At 37.9% G+C, this 20409-nt stretch overlaps 1 protein-coding gene across 1 annotated transcript; it reads right to left on the reverse strand.

The window, feature by feature from the left end:
• Positions 1 to 17496: 17496 nt before the first annotated feature.
• LOC145090355 (uncharacterized) lies at positions 17497 to 18337 on the reverse strand. Its single transcript, XM_079028611.1, has one exon. The coding sequence runs from the start codon at positions 18278 to 18280 to the stop codon at positions 17669 to 17671; it is 612 nt and encodes a 203-aa protein (XP_078884737.1). The 5' UTR covers positions 18281 to 18337; the 3' UTR covers positions 17497 to 17668.
• Between the last annotated feature and the right edge of the window lie 2072 nt (positions 18338 to 20409).

Raw genomic sequence — 20409 nt, forward strand, 5'->3', positions numbered from 1 at the left:
GCCCCCTTGGCCACCTGTTTTCCCTTATCAGCCTTCTTGCCTCTAGGAGCAGGCTTGTCAGCATCATGAATTGGTTTCAGCATCTCCGGAGTAAGATCTCTCGGACCAGAATGTTTGAACTCCTTGTACGTTTTGATAATCCGGCTCTCAGCAGGAACAACACCAAACATCGTTTCCGGGATAGACCCGTTGAAAGGAAACTTAGAAGCATCCGACACAATGATCTTCGTGGTATGGAAAGTACCAATCGAAGACATTGGAGCACCAGCGACAATGGGGACGTAGTACTTGTCCATCACCCATTTCGTAACAATAGTCCAGAACCGGGCATATGAGATCTCTGAGTGTCGGGAAGTGGAAGAGAGACTCTGGATAAGTTGTTGCCATAGGACCGAACCGTAGTCCATGTTGATGCCATTGTAGATCCCGTACATGATGGAGAGGAACAGACGACTTGCCCCATCGGATCCAGCACTTCTTTCTGATAAGCCCTTGAATAGAACAGTGAACATCCCATTCCACTGAGGGGGTAGGCACGACTTCTTGAATGTCGTCACCGTAGTAAGCACCTCAGTGTACCCCATGTTGTAGAACATGTTGAACAAATGACCCATAGGAATGGTTTCCGGATTAACCCTCGAAGAATCAGCGTCAAACCCTAACAGCGTACAGAACCTTTGTTTGGAAATCGACGCCTTGTGCTCAAAGACATCGAAGAAAATCCTATCGACGACCTTGTCGTAGTATGCTGTGGCAAAGAATTGGGACAGGAACTCCATTAGAACAGCTTCAGCCCTGGTAAGAGCAGGAGCGATGGAGGGGTACTTTAGGCATTCGATGATGGGAAACATGAAGGCATCGTACACCTGAGGAGTGAGATCAATGATCAAACTCTGCTGTGGGCGAATGGGCAAGATGTGGGATGTTGCGTGAACTGATGAAGAATACGCCATTGCTATGAAGAAAGTGGGAGAGATGATGAACAGTAAAGGTTGAAGGTTTTCTTTCTCTCTAAAAATATAGGCGCAGTAAAGAGGTAAATGGTGGTTTACATTGCCTTTTATACTGAGGGTAAAGGAGAGAGAAAAATCTTTCCCAAATCTTCGATTGAAAAACAAAGGGTTTTTCGGAGGCAACTGACGCGTGACAGTTGACGTTACCGATGATCACGCATGAGAGAGAGTGTCGTGCCCTAATTACATGCATTCCCATCAGGCGCCGTTTGGAGATGAAACGGTTCCTATTCGCACGCTTTTCCCTCTTGCGCCGTTTGAAATCAAATCGATTGGACTGCCACCTGAGTCATCATGTCGTCATCTTATCCCTTTAGAATAAAACGACATCTTTAAAATAAAATCGCCACGTGGATCAACATTAACCACAATGTTTTATAACAACCAATCCAATTAAAATACCGTGAAATTAATGAAACCAGAATTTTGGAAAATCAAAGATTTTCGTGCTGAGTGTGTAAATGCAAAAGAAATAAAGCAACGCTTTTTGAGGGATTATGTGATGTCAATAAAGACACGAAACAATGGATCCTGGGCACGAATCTCTTCTTTCAAAGTCAAGAGAGACATTAAAGTGTTTGTGTGGTTGCTCGTTGAATAACGATCAGACACTTATTAAGAAGTGTTGAAAGGCTTCTTTTAATTAGGCTTATGAGGGTGGCTTTCGCTTCGATTCAGAATTCCTAATCTTGATATAAGACAGAAATCGAACGAAGTACTTGTGAGACCGGTGTAGTCTGTTGAACAAGTAGGTTGGAGATAATTTTAAGTAGCAAGGTAAACTAATATATGTGAAATCTCAAAAAAAATAAAACTGGATCCCAAGGGAAGAAATGTCATTGGATTTAACAATTTCATAGGAATCACTCAAAAGAAAAATAAAGATTTCATGTTGTACCACCATGGATAAGTCCGTCAATTCATTAGTGAAAGCTAGAGCAAATTAATTGTTCACCGTCAATGCATCTTGGGTATTGAATATTGGGTTTCACTTAGCACGTAGTGGCACGAAGCTAAGATCATAAACGCAGAAATTGTGTAACCATAAACCTCAGTGGTAATTTCTGAGAGTCTCAAGGGTTACGTTTGTGAAGCGAATAAGACGGAGAAATGTAATGTAGATGGTGTAAAGAAACTAAAGTACCTCTACTGTAAAAATAGGACCAAGCAGAAAACTCTTATATCATGTGATGAGAGAGTTAGGTAGCTCATGATTAGAATAAATATGAGAGCCTAATTGGGAAGACAAGGTTTGTTTATACCAAGTCAGTAAGGCTATTATTCAGAATCAGGTGAGGCTTTTGACACATACAGTAGCATGCTTCTAGGTACACTAAGCCAGTGAAATGATGTACCCACAAGTAGACATAAAAAGATAAAAGCCAAAAAGAAAATAAATAACAAAATATTTTTGGAGTTTTTGAATTTATGAGAAAAAAATATTTTTGGAATTTTTGATAATAAAAAAAATTAGACATAAAAAAATGAATAATAAAAAAAAAATTGGAACCGAACCCGAGCGTTCGGTCTATTTCGGGTGAGAAAAATTTAGGAACCGAACCCGAGCGTTCGGTCTATTTCGGTTGCCAAAAAAATAAGTTTGAAATAGAAAAGAACTTTGATAATAAGATAAATGAATTTGAAAAAATAATACAAAAGATTTACAACCAAGGAAACTACCTTTGAGTGATAAGCGAAGATCAAATGTTACAACCGAACCCGAGCGTTCGGTTCATTTTGGTACACCAGAACAAGACCCGAACTCGAGCGTTCGGTCTATTTCGGCATACAAGAGACCCGACCCGAACGTCCGGTCTATTTTGCTTCTTACTTTTGATCTTGAGAGGTAATTTTTGGTACTGACTCCGATTCCATCATTCCAAGCCCTTGTAGAATTTTGTTGAAAGAAGCTTCAGGAAGAGCTTTGGTGAAGATGTCAGCCAGTTGATCAGTGGTTCGAACAAAATGAATTTCGACGTTCCCATCTTCCACATGATCTTTAATGAAGTGATACCTCAGTGCTATGTGCTTAGTCTTGGAGTGTTGCACTGGGTTATGACAGATCCTAATTGCACTTTCAGAGTCGCATTATAGTGGGATCTTTTTCATATTGAGTCCATAGTCCCGGAGCTGGCTTTCGATCCAAATCACTTGAGAAGTAGAGGAGGCAGCTGCGATGTATTCTGCTTCAGCGGTAGACAGAGATACACATGTCTATTTCTTTGATTGCTAGCTAACCAACTTCCCGTCAAGGAATTGGCAGCCTCCAGTGGTGCTTTTCCTGTCTAGTCCACAACCTCCAAGGTCTGCATCTGAGTAGGCTTGAACGAAGAAACCTGAGTTTGATGGATACCATAAACCGAGAGAGGTAGTTCGTTTGAGATACCGGAGTATCTTCTTCACTGCAAGCATATGAGGTTCACGAGGATTCGCCTGAAATCTAGCACAGTAACAAACAGAAAACATTATATCAGGCCTCCTAGCAGTAAGGTACATTAAAGAGTCAATCATTTGGCGATATAGCGTAATATCAACTACTGGCTTATCTAAGGATGGAGTGAGCTTGGTGTCGAACGCCATTGGAACTTTAACCTTTGAGTCTCCCATCATGCCGAATTTAGCGAGGAGTGTCTTGGTGTAAGCTTCCTGGTTAATAAAGATGCCTTCGGGTCCCTGTCTAATATTTAAACCAAGCAAAAAGTTAATCGGACCCATTGAGCTCATTTCAAATTTAGTGTCCATCTTTCTGAATTCAGCCGCTAAGCTCGATTTCATTGAGCCAAAGATGATATCATCGACATAGATTTGAACAATCATAAGGTGGTTACCTTCCTTCTTACGAAAGAAGGTTGGGTCAACCGAACCTTGTTTGAATTTGGACATCTTTAAAAACTTGGTTAGCGTTTCATACCATGCCTTAGGTGCTTGTTTCAGTCCATAAACCGCTTTGTCCAGAATATAGCAGTGATTGGGATATTTTTCATTGACGAATCCCGGAGGTTGCTCCACGTACACCGTTTCTTCGAGTTCTTCATTTAGAAATACGCACTTTACGTCCATTTGGTAGACCTCAAAGTTCTTGTGTTCAGCATAGGCAAGAAATATTCGAACAGATTCCAGCCTAGCTACAGGAGCAAAAGTTTCTTCATACTCGATTCCTTCCTCCTAGCCGTATCCTTTCACCACTAGACGAGCTTTATTTCTTATCACATTGCCTTCCTTGTCCATTTTATTTCTAAAGACCCATTTGAGACCAACAACAGAGGCATCTTGAGGAGTTCGAATGAGGCGCCAAACTTTATTTCTTTCGAACTCATTAAGTTCGTCTTGCATAGCTTGAAACCAATCAGAGTGATCAAGAGCAGTGTTTACTGTCTTAGGTTCAACTTTTGAGACGAAAGTGTTAAACATACAGAATTCTACTTTTGAAAATAAAGATGTTTGCTTAGCCTTCAGTTGAGATCGGGTCAGGACCTTTTCAGAGACATTACCCACAACCTGTGAAACAGGATGATCTCTAGTCCATTTGACAAGAGGAGGGTAATTTGGATCGTAGGATGGATCTAATTCAGCATTTACCATCTCTTCTAATTCAGATTGACTGTCATCGTCATAAAACATGTCGGCATTCTCCCCCTCGACAGATGAGCTTTCAGGTAAATCTTGACTTTCCGAAGCTACAGGAGTTTCAGGTGGTGACGAGCTTTCGGGTATTGCAGTACCTTCAGGTGCAGTAGAGCTTTCGGGATCTACAGTACCTTCGGGTGCAGTAGAGCTTTTGGGATCTACAGTACCTTCGGGTGAAGTAGAGCTTTTGGGTGCAACTGGAGAAGAGTTCTCCCCCTCAACTTGTGAACTTGGCAGTTTTGAAGAAGATGGATTCTCCCCCTCAACTGAAGCACCGTGCTGAGAAGGTTCAGTTGGAACTGATTCTCCTTCGCTCAGTCGTTTGGCAGCTTCATCTACGATTTGCTTAAGATGATCAACTTTATTGTCTGCTGCATTGGCTTCTGAGAGAGTAGCCTTCTCCGGTTCATCGAACTACTCCACAAACTGCTCAAACAAATTTGCAATCGAGGCTGTGACTTGGCCTGTTTGAGAGAAGATTTCTCCAACTGTTTCTTCTATGGCCTTCAGCTTCTTGACATAGCTATCATCAAAAGTCACATAATACGTTTCTTCAATCTTCCTCGAACTCTTGTTTAAAACCCTGTATGCTTTCGAAGTGAGAGAGTATCCCAGAAAAATTCCTTCATCGGCTTTGACGTCGAACTTGTTACGATGTTCTTTAGAGTTGAAGATGAAGCATCGTGAGCCGAAAACATGGAAGAATTTGACATTTGGCTTTCTGTTGTTGATGATCTCATAAGGAGTAAGAGTGAAACGCTTATTGAGATAGGACATGTTCTGCGTAAAACAAGCTGCAGGAATAGCATCAGCCCAGAAATATAGAGGTAGAGAAGCGAAACTTAGCATGGTTCGGGCCGCCTCACACAAAGATTGGTTTCCTCTTTCGACAATCCCGTTTTGTTAAGGGGTGTAGGGAGCTGAGAAGTTGTGACTGGTTCCTTTTTCTGCTAGAAAGTCTTCAAATTCTTTATTCTTGAACTCCAGCCCATTGTCGCTTCTGATGTTGCGAACGACTTTCCTCAGCTGCACTTCAACCTGCTTGACAAACATCTTTAGCTTGAGAGTTGCCTCAAATTTGTGCTTCAGAAAGAACACCCATGTAAATCGTGAAAATTCATCAACAATGACAAGAATATACTTGCTACCGCCAATGCTTTCAATAGATGATGGACCACACAAGTCAATGTGAATTAACTCTAGTGGTTCAACAACTTTAGTGTTTATAATCGATGGGTGACTTTGACGACTCTGCTTCCCCATTTCACACGCAGCACACAAATGTTCTCGATCGAACTTGAGCAATGGAAGACCCCGAACATGCCCTCCAGTGACAAGTTTGTTGATATCCTTGAAGTTGAGATGGGAGAGCCTTCGGTGCCACAACCAGCTTTCGTCAGAATGTGCTTTGGATAACAGACAGATAGCTGGATTCCCTTTGATAGGTCTGAGATTGAGAGGAAACATTTCGCCTTTGCGCTCTGATTTGAGAATTACTTTTTTCATTTTCTTCTCTATTATTTCCGAACCCTCATCATCAAACGAAACTTTTAGACTGGTACCTCCAACAAGCTGAGATACACTGATGAGGTTATGCTGTAGTCCTTCAACATATGCAACCTTTCTAATCGTGAAGTCTCCATTTATAATCATCCCATAACCCTTAATTGTACCGTATGAGTTGTTCCCAAATTTGACATTCCCGCCGTTTGGAAGAGATCGATATTCCCTCAGCTCTTCCTTCCTCCCTGTCATGTGACGTGAGCAGCCACTGTCAATATACCATTCTTCGTCGAACTGCTCGTCACTGATAACCTGCAAAAATCAAGCAAATTTAGGAACCCAAAGTTTCTTGGGTCCTCGTGAGCCTTTCACAAGAACAAGAATAGTAAGAGAGATGTCAACAAGATATGTTCTTTTTATTAAAGTAGTTTCATCTTTCTTTTTAATTGTGAAAACTTTAATTTTGTTGGGATTTGCTACAGACGGTTTAGGTTTAGGTTTTGGCGTTTGAGCCTTAGAAGGCTTTTGATTATTCTTGACTGAGGAAACCTTCGATTTTCCTTTCAAATCTGTTGAAGATTTTGGATTTTGAGTTCGAACAGAATTGGACTTAGAATGGGGTTGAGAAGAATTAGAAGAATTAGAACGAGAGAAGTTAGACTGAGAAGTTTTCTTGACTTGAGGTTCTAGGTGGCCCTTTTGTTTTTGGTCATTAGTGGGACCGAACCTTGAACTTTGGTCGCTTTTGCTCTCGGAACTGAACCTTTGCTTTCGGTAGCTGGTGTTCTCTGAGCCGAACCTTTCCCTTCGGTTGTTATTCCTTTTAGAACCGAACCTGTCCTTTCGGTTGTTATTACTTTCTTGCTGCCTAACAGCACTTTTCTCTGACTTTGAATTTCTGTCATGATAAGAGAAATGGGAGTTTTGAGATTGCCAAAACTGTTTTCGCTCTGAGAGATTCTTTTTGTATCTCAGATTCCTTTGCTGCTTTTGATCCTTCACTTGCTTCAGCTGTCAATGGATGTTGGCCTTTTGCTTTTGCTTTTTGTCAGCTGGTTCACTTTGAACTTATGATGTTTCGCTTGAGGAGTGACTTCTTCTACAGGAACTTCTTTTGTACCACTAGTACTTGGCACGTCGAAGTTGTCAGGTTTGTTTAGTGGCTCTGGCACATATCTGCCTTTGGTTTTCCAGGACGTTCGTTCTGACAGACCGACGGTTTCATCTGCATTGTCTATAGGAGCAGACCAGAAGAACTCATCACAACCATCTGCATTATCTTCATTTACAATGGCTGTGAGTTCGGCTGTCTGATGTTCGGTTACTCCTGTGACCTTATATACCTGATTTGGAGTCGTCCTTACTTTTTGGTATACAACAGCCTTTTCTGCAAGAATTGGGGACTTATTTTGGGACAAACGAACAAACTCCACAGAATTTTCTGAAATAAGATTTTTGTGGTTTTCAGGTTCGCTCTTGACATATTCAGAACAGTCAACTTTATCCTCTATAGAAATTTCACTCATATCATCATCCTCAGTAAGCTCAGATGCGTTTTCAACATCAATTTTATTTTCTGAGCTTAAGTTGGCATTCAAAGAGTCAAATTTTTTTATGGTTTCGGTCCTTAGTTTCAGTTTATCATTTTCATCCAAAAGGTTTTTCAGCATGTCCTTATGGTCCTTGGACTTTATAAAAGATTCGATTTTGTCTAGACCATACATATATGTCGGATTCACATCATCAGACGAAACTACACTTTCGCAATTATAAGCCTCAGCATCGATTTCATCCTCCTTAACTCAAGGAAGGGCAAAATCATGCGATGAATTTTCTTCCCTATTTCACAGTTTAAATGAAGTTTAGTGAGGTTAGAGTAAAGACGCTTACCAATTAAACAAAAAACATTTCTTTGTTTCAAAAGTTTCAAATTGTCTCTTTGTAAATAAATGTTTTCGTCTTTGGATTTGATCAGCTCCGACTCCTTCAACTCTATCCACATCCTCCGTTCCTCACTTTTTGATGACACCCTGTTTATTTGGTCAGTTAGGTTAGAATTGGTGACCCGTGTTTGAGTTAAACTACTATCTAGACTTGAGATTCTTGAGTTTAAGATTTTTAATTCTTTTTCATATGAATTTTGTGGGACTTTGAATGAAACAAAAACGGATTGTACCTTCTTGATTAATTCATCAAGCTCATTGAACTGCACGCTGAGATGTTTTGCTGTGAAGCATAAGTCCTCTCGCTCCTTCGTGTCTTCATTCCCACCGTCTGTATTGTATCCCCTCATTTGAGATACATCCGTCACCATCAAGCACTTCCCACTGCTTTCTTCACCTCTAGACACATACGCCTTTCCATGAGATGGCTTCCTGACTTCATCATCTTCTGAGTCGGTTGACCAGACCTGCACGCCACCGAACTCATCATCCGCTGCCGAACCCTGCACAATTAAAGCATTCATCGAAGGATTAGTGGCAGCTTTCTTTCTCTTGATCTCTTCAAGCTTTTTCATCAACACAGCTTCTTCATCATTTTCGTCATCCTTCTCTGCCATTTTCTTTAGGACACAGTCTTTGGCATAGTGGTTCTTTCCTCCACAGTAGTAGCAGTTCACACCAGAATCACCTTCAACTTTCGCCTCTTTCTTTGGTTCTTCTACCTTCGGTTCCTCCCTAACTTTTTCAGAACTATAGCTTCCCTGGCAATTTTGGTTCTTATTGGTAGGGAACCTTTTCTTAATGAACTTCTTTGGATTTGACACCATCATTGCATAATCATCAGAGGTAAGATCATAATCTTCTATGTTGAGATATTCATCCTCTACCACACTTTTGCTTTTAGACAGAAGGGCCAAGGAACCCAAGCTTGAGACCACATTTTTCTCTTGCAAGACAATCTTTTCTTGGGATTTCAGAATCCCTACCAGCTTTGCCAATGAGTAGGATTTAAATTGCTCATGAGCTTTAACAGTGGACACAACCGCTCTCCACTCAGATCTAAGGCCATTTAAAAAGGTAACCTTTTGTTCAATCAGCTTCCTTTCTATATCGTGTTTGATCATCTTACTAAGAAGATGATTGAAGCGATCGAACGTCTGAGTAACAGTTTCATCGGGATTCTGCTTAAATTCGCCAAACTCAGACAAAAGTAAGGTCTGAATGGAATGCTCCAGATCTTCATCTGTGGAATATAGCTCTCGCAGCCTATCCCATATTTCTTTAGCAGTGCTGCATTAACTCACTAGCCTGAATGTATCGGATTGAAGAGCGAATCGAATCAGTCTCAATGCTTTAATGTTGCACTGAAACTTTTCCTTTTGGTCTTGAGCAACATCCTTTACGTCCTTTAACACATCATTATACTCTTTCTGAGTTTTAATGATTTTTGATGTCGCTGAATGAGCAAATGGTCCAGATACGATTGCTTCCCAAATAAGATAACCATTGTCTTCAGATCCGATGACATAATCTTCGAAGTGATGTGCCCAAACTTCATAATCCTGGGTGTAAAGAATAGGAATCTTCGTCGTTGATCCAATGTTGTTTGAGATATTGATGGGATTTGATTGTGACTCGTCCAGGCTTGATCGTTTAACCTGTTTTAAAGATCAGACTTGTAATGAATAATATTAGGGCAAACAAATAAATGCTGAGTTACATCAATTATTGAATGACGGCTCAATAAATATTAGTTAATGCGGAATAACCCTAATCGCAAACTCTTTCACAGAAAATATGTGTATGAATTACACAGCCTCCTGCTCTGATACCAATTGATAAGATATTAAACTAACTTGATGATCGATTAGATCTTCTTAACAGGTAAGTGATGAATATAAAAATAGTAAGCAACACGAGTATGAATCAAGATGTGTCGAATGATTAGATTACTCAATCCTCAGCAGAGCTCGACTAAGAACTTCCGCTGTAGAGGATACTAGGGTTACAAAACAAGAACGATAAACTTGCTGAATAAAATCTCTAATCGTTATTAATCGTCCTTTTTTCTAAGATGCATGCAACACCTATATATACTAAACCCTACAAAACTCACGGATGGACAGGCCCATACCGGAGATACATATTAGCCTAGCTAACGAGCCCAATAGACGCAACACAAAATACGACCCAACACTCCCAAATCTCTCTCAAAATCTCTCTTAACTTTTTATAATCAACCGGGTCATCCCGACCCTTAACTTGGCCAAAAATCACGCAAAACCGGAAGTTAAATGTAAAAATAGCTAAATAGGACCGAAGCCTCTTAGGAACCGAAACCCCTCTATTAGGACCGAAGTCAGCATCTCGGACCGAACCATGTACGAACCGAACAAAACTGAGCTTCGCCTTCGGCCCATTTCGCTCCTCTTGCACCTTTAGTCCCTCCTTGTGCCTCTCTCAGTCCTCAGCTATAAGCACCATACCCCTTGCAGGTTCGCTTCCTTCTTCCGGTTTTCAACTACTTTCGCCTCCTAAGCCCGTTTTTGACGGGGATTTTCCACCAAATTCATATTTTTATCATTATAAACCCCTAAAACTCATATTTTATTTATTTCTCAAGGATTTATTAATTAAAAGTCATTATTTCTTTTATAGAAATATTTAAGGATATTTTACCCCACAAGTGGGTTAAGTATGCCCACTTGCCTTCCATGTGTCACTTCCTCAATAGAAATCACACAAACCAGGGTAAACATCCCTTCAACCTTGAAATTTGCTCCAACAACATTTATATAAAGAAATCCCTGGAGGATTTCTTGGTTCACTTTGATCAATCCTTCACCTACACACTTCTCAAACCACCTCAAGAAAACTCTTTTCACTCTACCTCCCACTACTTTGTGCTAGTGTTATTGAGCTACTACTTCACTTTTGGTAAGTATTTCATCTAAACTCAAGTGTTATTCTATGTTTCCATAACATCCTTGAAACATCTACACACATTTTAACACCAAAAATCGTTCTTAGGATCATCCAAACTTTCACGTGTTCATCAAGTGTTCTTGACTTGATACTCCTCGTCTTCGACCTTCCACTCTTCCAAGAATCACTCAAGGTGAGTTCATACCCATACATTTTCTAGTTTTCTTTAGTTTTCAGGGGGAGGGGAAACAAGTTAAAACACCAAAACATATTTGAAACTTAACTTGACAGCTTACAACAGAAAAGTTGTGACCTCTTCACGAACTGTTTTACCCAACTTAAACTTAATATTTTTCAAAACTGTTCAACATGAAAATATTTCAGGGTTATACCTTTAAAATGACTACTTGCACATCCCCATACGATTTTTCTAGAATTTTTGGTGATTTTTAGAAAATTGTCTATCACTGCAGCAACGAAATCGGACCAGGTTGTGAAGACGAACATTTTCACACTCGTTTGAGGCCACCAAAATTTATAAGAAAATTTATGAATTCAGTAGACTCATTTTCCAAACTCTCCGAGTTTACGGATTCAGTTTTCGACTTACAATAATTTTGCTATCAATAATCTAAAATAGTGACAGTTAAGAGTTAAATTGTTAAAACGAGTCTAAGAGTTATTCACACTTTGTAACTTGTTGATCAAGTTGTGTGAGGTTTTATACTTAGCATTTCCAATGTCATTTTATTGAAATACAAGCTCATGCATAACAAGGTTTTCATTTACAACATAAAACATTTTTGATAAACTATAATAGGTATAGTTTGGACACCTCATTTAACAAAGAAATGGTAATACAATCGATTTACAAAGTGGGTATTTTATTACAAACTACGTGAACATGTTAATGAATAAATTTGTGAGACATTTACCTTCGGAGTACTCTTTAGTACAATAGTAAAGTCTTGTAGGTATTGCCAGAATCTCTTGTAGGGAGAGCATGATAGTTGTGTATAGATCTATATTGGTTTTGACAACCCGCACCTAAGCTGCTTGCAACAGCTAGACCGACAGGTCTGGGGTGACAAGTGTCATAACATTCCGACGCTTGAAGAACATCGAGTACGAGGTCTTTGAGTCAAATCACGGTTATAACAACTCACATGGGGAATTAACAAAATACACAGTTCATGAAAATTTAATGATTTCACAAAAAGGAGTTTTATTTAATTATAAAACCACATATAAGTATGATGATTTACTTACATGTACTAAGTCTTGCTTCAGTTAAGACTACAACAAACCTTTTAGAAAATATTGGAATGTCTGGAAACAATCTTGCAACAAAACTTTAAGGAACAACATTCATTTTTCATTCATAAATTGCTTATGAACTCACCAGCTTTAATGCTGACACTCTTTCAAAAACAACTTGTATTCTCAGGTATTCAATAATACAGGTAACCACAAGATTTTGAAGGCAAGACGCTAAGGCGTACATTTCTTTTGAACTATTTTGACATCATATGTAATTTATTTGGAATCATGTATTTTTGCAATGATGTAATCTTTTAAATTATATTTATGATGGTTGTGTTTACTTTCTTCACTAAGGTTATGATACTGAACATGACGTCCTCCGCCCTCGAACGTTTCCGTCGTTCCGGTTTGGGGGTGTGACAAATATTTCTCGCCATTTTAGACGATTAACAGCATTTATTCAAATCTAACATTAACCAACTACTCAGTAATAAAGAATAAACTCCAATGTTGGTGACAGGTGAAGGTTTCCTATTCCCCATGATTAAGTTTATCTTCCCATGCTCCACATCCTCATTTCTTTTTAAGCCCTGCAAATCAGAACACATGTGAATTTCACAACCTGTATCAAGGAACCAAGAATTAGTATGTGGTGAGTCATTAGACAATATAGAGTAAATACCTGCATGGGTGGGTTTTACTTTCTCATCCTTAACATCTTGCAAGTACTTTGGGCAGCTTCGCTTCCAGTGCCCCTTATCATGACAATAGAAGCATTCAGCTTCTTTAAGGTTGGAAGAGGGAGTATCAGGACCACCTTTGGTTCCACTTGAAGAGGAACCATCAAGAGACTTTCCCTTGTGACCCTTTGAATGGGTCTTCCTCTTCTTCCTTTTACCTTTCCTGATTACCAGAACAGGGGTGGTGGTAGAAGTAGGAGTGGTAACAACCGACTTACCTTTGAGACCACTTTTAGCGGTCTTCAAAAGTCCTTGAAGCTTCTTGAGTGTGACCTCCTCCTTGTTCATATGATAGGTCATTCGGAACTAATCATAACATGGAGGTAAGGAGTGCAGAATGATGTCAATAGCCAGCTCCTCGGGGAAGTTCACATTTAACTTCAGCAAACGGTCCACAAACCTTTGCATTTTCTGCATGTTGCTTGTGATGGGTTCACCATCCTTCATTCGGGTTGTTATCATGGAAGAGATGATTCCATACCTCTCTTGACGAGCACTCTAATGGTATCTATCCATCAGGTATAAAATTATGAGCTTCTATTAATATTCAAAATAATATCATTACGCGAATAAAGAAAAGTACAAAATTGTGAGCTTCTATTAACCTCTAACAAATATTATCATATATAAATCAAAGGTCGCAAAGAAGTCACGGTGATAAAGCACACAACTAACAAACAAGAATTCCAAGAGGCATGAAACTTAAGTGTGAGGTTCTACAACTTAATCACCAACCTAATCTGAAAACTCCATAATATAATTTGCGAAAACAAGGCAATATGGGACTAGTCTACTTGGTAGAGGCTTTACCTCTTAGATTGAAGGTCATGGGTTCAAATCCTAGCATTGGTGATTTCTATTAACTTGGTGATACTAACTTTTAACCACTAACTATTCGTTAACAAAAAAACTCATGAAAACAAGGTGCCAAACCCCCTTACTAGGTTCATGAAAATTAATTACACAAAAATACAATTCCTAACCCACCCGATTTCATATTTGAAGTAACACCCCGTTCCTGAGCTCCACTTAACGAGAGAAAATAAAGGAAATGAGAAGAAAATAAAAAAAATCGGTGTTCCCAAGTTTCATTAAAAGAAGTAGAGAGAAATTGAATGATCGTTTTCCCTCCTAAATTTCCTTCCGATTTAGAAGGATTTGGAAAGAATGAACAAAATAAATAATATTTCTTCCACTTATTTCCAACTTGGGAACACAAAAGAAAACTTTCTTTTCCTTTCCTTTCTCTTATTTTCTCTCCTTATTTTCTTTTCTTTTCTTTTCTTAAACTCTGGAACTAGGCGTAAGTCTCATCATAAGCAACCTAAAATCCTAAGTGTCATCCTTACCTAGTTATTCGATCAACATTAAAATTGATCCTGTTGAGATTCAACGAAGTTCCACATAGTGAAATAGTCTGGCTAATAGTCAACGACATAAAGGATAGTGACCGCGTCGGTCTCTTTCATTGGCAACACCTAGAAAACGCGTGTCGTTTGCATATTTCTTGATTTCCTTACAAACGTCAATCCATCAACATGATTTTCTCTCTATTGTGTCAATCATTATTTTCGAATACAATTCTTTTTTCAAAATACATCCCATCAAGACACCTTCCCTAGTTCTCATCTCTATCCATTCTGTCTTGCACACAACTACACCCATGTTAAGACATTAATAGACAATAGCATTGTTGGAGATGGCGGGTGGCGACGATGAAGCATCATGTTTATGATATCAGAGTCAAAAACTCAAATTTCACAATTTAGAAGTAGAGATAACATGGTCGGATATTATATATTTGTAGCAATTTTAAAATATAAAAAATATTATAAAACATGAAAAATGAATTCGAAAAAATATCTTATTTCAAAAGCTTATGAAAAAATAAGTATAAAATATAAAATTTAAATTAGTTAAATATAAATTTTCATTTATATATTTTAGTATCCTCCTTAATAAATAAAGGTTTTTTTTGCCACATGTCAATCTCTCATGAGTTTTGACACTTGTCATTTTGTAGTATTTTTGAAATATATATTATCCACTTGTCAATTTTTGATTTGTTTTAATTTTTAAAATTAAAATTATATATATGTAAAGTATTAAACACGTTAATTCTCTTCTTATTTTAAAGTTGTATATTAAAAAATATTTTCACTTTACACTTTAGTTTAATATTTCATTTTTTTAAATCAACCCATGTAATACACGGGTCTCACACCTAGTAACGTATAAAATACTTCTTATTTTTTTTTCTTGAAACGACGTAGACCTATATATGCACAACAAAAAGTCGTCACACGTAGAGTTCAATAACCAAAACAATATTTTTTATGATCATATCTAACCAAATTAGATATATGCCATAGACACAATTATTTATTCCTACCAGAATGATTTATTTAATTACATATTCCATTATTATATATTTTTCCACATGACCTTAAATGATATGATTTTAATTTCATATATATATTTTTTAGTATTTTTGATAATTACTATTCAAACAAATATAACGGCTGCATGCATGCCCTGTCAAAATGTGTAGTTTTTTATCTTTTACTTTTTGATATTATTATTTTTTTGAAAAGTTCGTGGTCGATGATATACTAAACATATTAACACCATAATTATGTTTTAATCATAATTTTTTTGCCATTCAAATATGAATAATTGTAAAGTTTTAAATTAAAACACCTATAACACACTGCACACATAATCATGTACTATATGTACTATTATGTGTTTGTTTATTTGTTATCAATGTTACTTCTCATATAAATATATCAATTGAAGAAGTTTTATATAAACCTAGCAGGTAAACGAACAATAAGTTATATAGTAACCTATTTTTTATGGCAAACTAGTGTTTTTAGAAACAACTTTTATAGATCTTAGGGTTATAACATTACTATGCATGATCCGTTGGACTCCATTGAGGAACTCCATAGCTTCTGGCGTAAGGAAACCGAAAATATCAAATGCAAAAAAGCATAAACGTGTGTTGAGTTTTCATTCATGTTTTCTCATGTTATGCCACTTTATCCCATAATGAAAACCCCACTCCTCAAGCTCATAAGAGGGGAAAACCTCTTAGATCCACACATACATGATTTCCTTCAGCCTATCCAAATACTAAAATATCAACTGATTTAAATTTTGATCTTCCTTGTAAGAAGTTGGTCAGAAAGTTCACAGGTACCTCTTTCTTTGCAGAAACCCCGCGCGTCTAAATATGTCGAAAACAACACCTTTAATCAGACTGTGTCGGTACTTGAAACCCGTGAGCTCTCTACCATAAACTTCATGCTCCCAAAAAATTCAAAGCATGCCTTGCGACAAATAGGGAAAGTCTCATCAAATGGAAATAAATGGTTCATAAGGCCTTGATGATGACATGTTAGCCAAGTTGGTCAATAGGAATAATAATAAGCCATACAAATAATCACATATTCACACATCGATTTTTTTAGAAAATCTTAACCAAAGCTACGACACCAATATGCTACCTTTTTTTTTTGGCACCGAACTAATAAACATTAAGCATTTCAATGTCCATGATACGGATTATAGACTGAATCGAAGATCTCAAGGATATATTTGACTGACAAGTGAGTGATTGACCTGATGAGTCGTCAATGCATATATTTCTTGCTATCAAAACCTCCATAGAACTCAAAATCACGAAGCACAGAAGCAACTCCAAAAACAAACCAACTCGACCAATTCCCCTACCATACAGAACTCAATGTCGAGAAATTGAAACATTGCATCTATGTGAAAGTGAGTACAACTTGTTGAACTTCAATGCATATAGACAAGGAAAACTAACCAGGAAGTGGGAGTCGTACCTACCAAAAAGTGAAATATTGTCTCTGCATGCACCTATCTTTCCTAGACTATATATAAATTGTTGAGTGAGATGAAAATTTTTAACAGATCTTGATCGATTTTAGAAATGTTTGTCCATATAACCGTTTTGTAGTTCATGAGAATAACACGCTTGAAGGGTTAATCATTACTTTTCATATAAACCGTCTTTATTAAGTACAGTTAGCTAGCTATCTTTTAAGTGAAGTAGTTATCAAGCAACGCAAGTGAAGGTATACAATTCAATATAACTGGTATTAAACAAATATATTCAATCTTTGATGTACAAGTATTACAACCTTCACAGAAATGCAACGGTGATCCCCGAAGAAGTTGGCTAGAACGAATGAAGGTTTAGTTACTATTTAATTAATTTCATAACTTGTTAACAATTAACACATATACTTATAGTTATGTAATCAACATCATTGAAAGAACGTATGCTAAGAATAAATAAACATAATTATTGATCTATTTCAATTTTCTTTGTATCCTTAAATATAGTTAGTTTTTTTCATTCTAGTTAATACATTTCATACTTAATAGATAATCGGTTATTCTTCTACATACATCTTATCATTCAAAATTCACTAAACAAAACTTGTAATATATATCCACATAAATACAATAATTAACAACTTATCATTCAAAATTCACTACACAAAACTTGTAATATATATCCACATAAATACAATAATTAACAAGATAATGTAAATTAATAAAAAGTGATTAATTAGTTAGTTTATACTAATTACTAGGCATTGTATTCTTTCTCCTTCGGTTACAAGCCTATCAATTTATAAGGAGAATACCTAATCCTGTTATGCTCTGAAATAGTCTCAAGCTTAGGTGACCAGGTTTGATCCTTGGACCCAACCAACTGTTCGTATTGCTTCTTTAACTCAGGTGTACTACACAAGAACCCATTTACTGCGTTCCCACTTTCATTCTCACTTTCTTGACCCTCACCACCACCTCTTCTGGTAAGAATTCTTGTCATAAACCCAGACGATACTTTGATCAACACCCTTCCATTCGATCCCTTTATGTACTCGAAAGGACACTCTTTGAGATTGATTGGGGTGCGATTAGGCGTTGATGAAAGCAAGGCTGATATTGAAGAAGCTGAGAGGGTCTTTGAAGAAAAGATGTCGAGAGGGAGAACAAAGTAGGTCTGACCAGGATTAAGCTGATCATCAATGGATAACGCTGGGACTGGTTGACCGATGAAGAAGCTGTCTGCGTCACAAACCATGCTATCTGGAAACTCGAACATGAGCTCTCCGGCTAACCATCGTTTTCCTGTTAGCGTCCTTGTGTTCCCTTCCCAGTAAATTACCTTCACAGATGATCCTTCACTTGTTAGGTAGCAACAAGCCATTGCATTTCCCATGGTTACAGAAAGAGAGAAAGAGGATGAATGTAGAAATGAGGAAGATGAAGGTGTCGTTGTTAATTATATAAAGAGAGAGGATGGTTGACCTTTTTGATGAGGTCTTTCATTGGTCGGTGGTCAGCAAAAGACAGCCTTGAACATGGTAAAGAAGCGTATAATATGTGTTTTTATTGTTAATTGATGCAAATTTCCAGTAAGCAAACCCTACAAAAGTCGCCGGTGTACCTAAAACTGCAATATTAACGTTGACCCTGTCATAAATTAAATCATTTAAAAACAGTTAACTAGTAATTAATGAGGCGCAATTTATTCGCATATTTTGGAAAGGTTTAATTGCTATAAATGTATTTAAGTCATGGGCGTGATTCTTCCACATGAGATTGTTATTCATCGAAGGAAAATGTTTTTGCATTGACAATTTGACATTTATACTCTTTTATATAATCATAATTAATCGATAATCAATAATAAAATAATACAACAAGTTTCCATTTTCCTTACAGAATCACAACAAAAATATCCATAAGTTAATCCATCCTCCAAATTGATAGATTCATCAAACTATAAACTTGTATCCTACAAATTCAAAGATTTATCGTAGTAGAAATTTACCATTGCAAAGAAATTAATTCAATGATTCTATCGTTTTAGAGATCTATCTTCGCAAAACAACGACAAAAATTATTCAATCCACATGACACAACATTGAAAAAGAAAACAATTTTTCTAAGAACCTTTGCAGGGTGTTAGAAACATAACCGATCAATTAAGAATACCAATTAGATGTTAAAAAAAGAATATCTCATAATCACAGAGCAACCTACTTATCCAATGAACTTCAGATTAACACGCAAACACACAAATACTAATCGATAATTAAAGATGAACACACACCGACAAGAATTATAAACACTCCATCGAGTGTTCTAGTGTAACATCCCAAAATACAGGCGAAAAATTTTATTTTTTATATAAGTGATTTGCAAAACGTTTGTAACAAAAATATCATACGATCATATCATTTAATAAAAATATGTTTCGTAACTGTAAACCAAAACGTAAAACATAATATTGTCAGAGTACAAATCCCAGAATATCTCATAGTGCGGAAAACAAAGAGCGTGTGTGTGATATGTCGCTACCGCGCCAGCTCCTTCCCCTTAGCTGAAGAGGCACCTGAAACAACAACTGAAAACCATAAGCACGAAGCTTAGTGAGTTTTCCCCATTGTACCACATACCATATAACCACATAACATACATATATTGTCAGACATATCTGGGTGTCCGACCTACCCCTTCGGTCCTCTCGACCGGACACTAAGTAGCATATCTGGGTGCTGGTCCCCCCTTCGCCCTCTCGACCAGATGCTGACTAGCATATTTGGGTGCTGGTCTCCCTTTCGGTCCTCTCGACCGGATGCTGGGGACTATTTCACCCCCTACTGCTACCACATAACACATATAAGATAATCTATCTAGCATGGTTGGGCATGACTGCCCCTTCGGCCTTATCGACCAGTAATCTGGGGACTATCTCCCCTACTGTCACTAGCACATAACATCATACCATACTAGCACATAAACATATCACAGTTAGTAGCAACCCTAGATGAATATCACAGAGACAATCATCTAATCATACAACTCCTACTGGTGGGCCGGCATTGTGGCCGTAGACCCACTGCTACTGCAAGGTAACTCCCCTCGAAAAGTAGCTGCTAAAAGTCTCCTTGCTAAGCGCCTGACTGCTGAACCGGTAATCCTCCGGCTATAAATCATAAACATAGATTAGCCACTCATAAATACCCTTAGGTCAGATGCCTGACCCACCCCTGGTCCAAGGTCAACTCCTTGCTCAAAGTCAATTTCCAATTGACTGGACTCGCTGAGTCATGACACAGACTCGCCGAGTCCTTTTCCTACTAACCCGGTCCTACTCGACAAGTCCCTTTTCCCACTCACTGAGTCACCCTTAACTCACTACTTGGGACGATAGAACCGACTCGCGATCCGACTCGCCGAGTCCAAGAACAACTCGCCGAGTCCCCATGAGCAGATCTCCTACCCGCTTCCAAATCCTCACCATAGCATCCTTTATGAGGATTTAGGTTTCTGGGACTATTG

Source organism: Lactuca serriola, chromosome 2 (genome assembly GCF_051521515.1).
Source record: "Lactuca serriola cultivar US96UC23 chromosome 2, Lser_US96UC23_V15, whole genome shotgun sequence".
Taxonomy (NCBI): domain Eukaryota; kingdom Viridiplantae; phylum Streptophyta; class Magnoliopsida; order Asterales; family Asteraceae; genus Lactuca; species Lactuca serriola.

Coding starts and splice junctions, on each gene's coding strand:
- LOC145090355 (XM_079028611.1), bottom strand. CDS start 18,280: ATGGGAAATGCAATGGCTTGTTGCTACCTAACAAGTGAAGGATCATCT.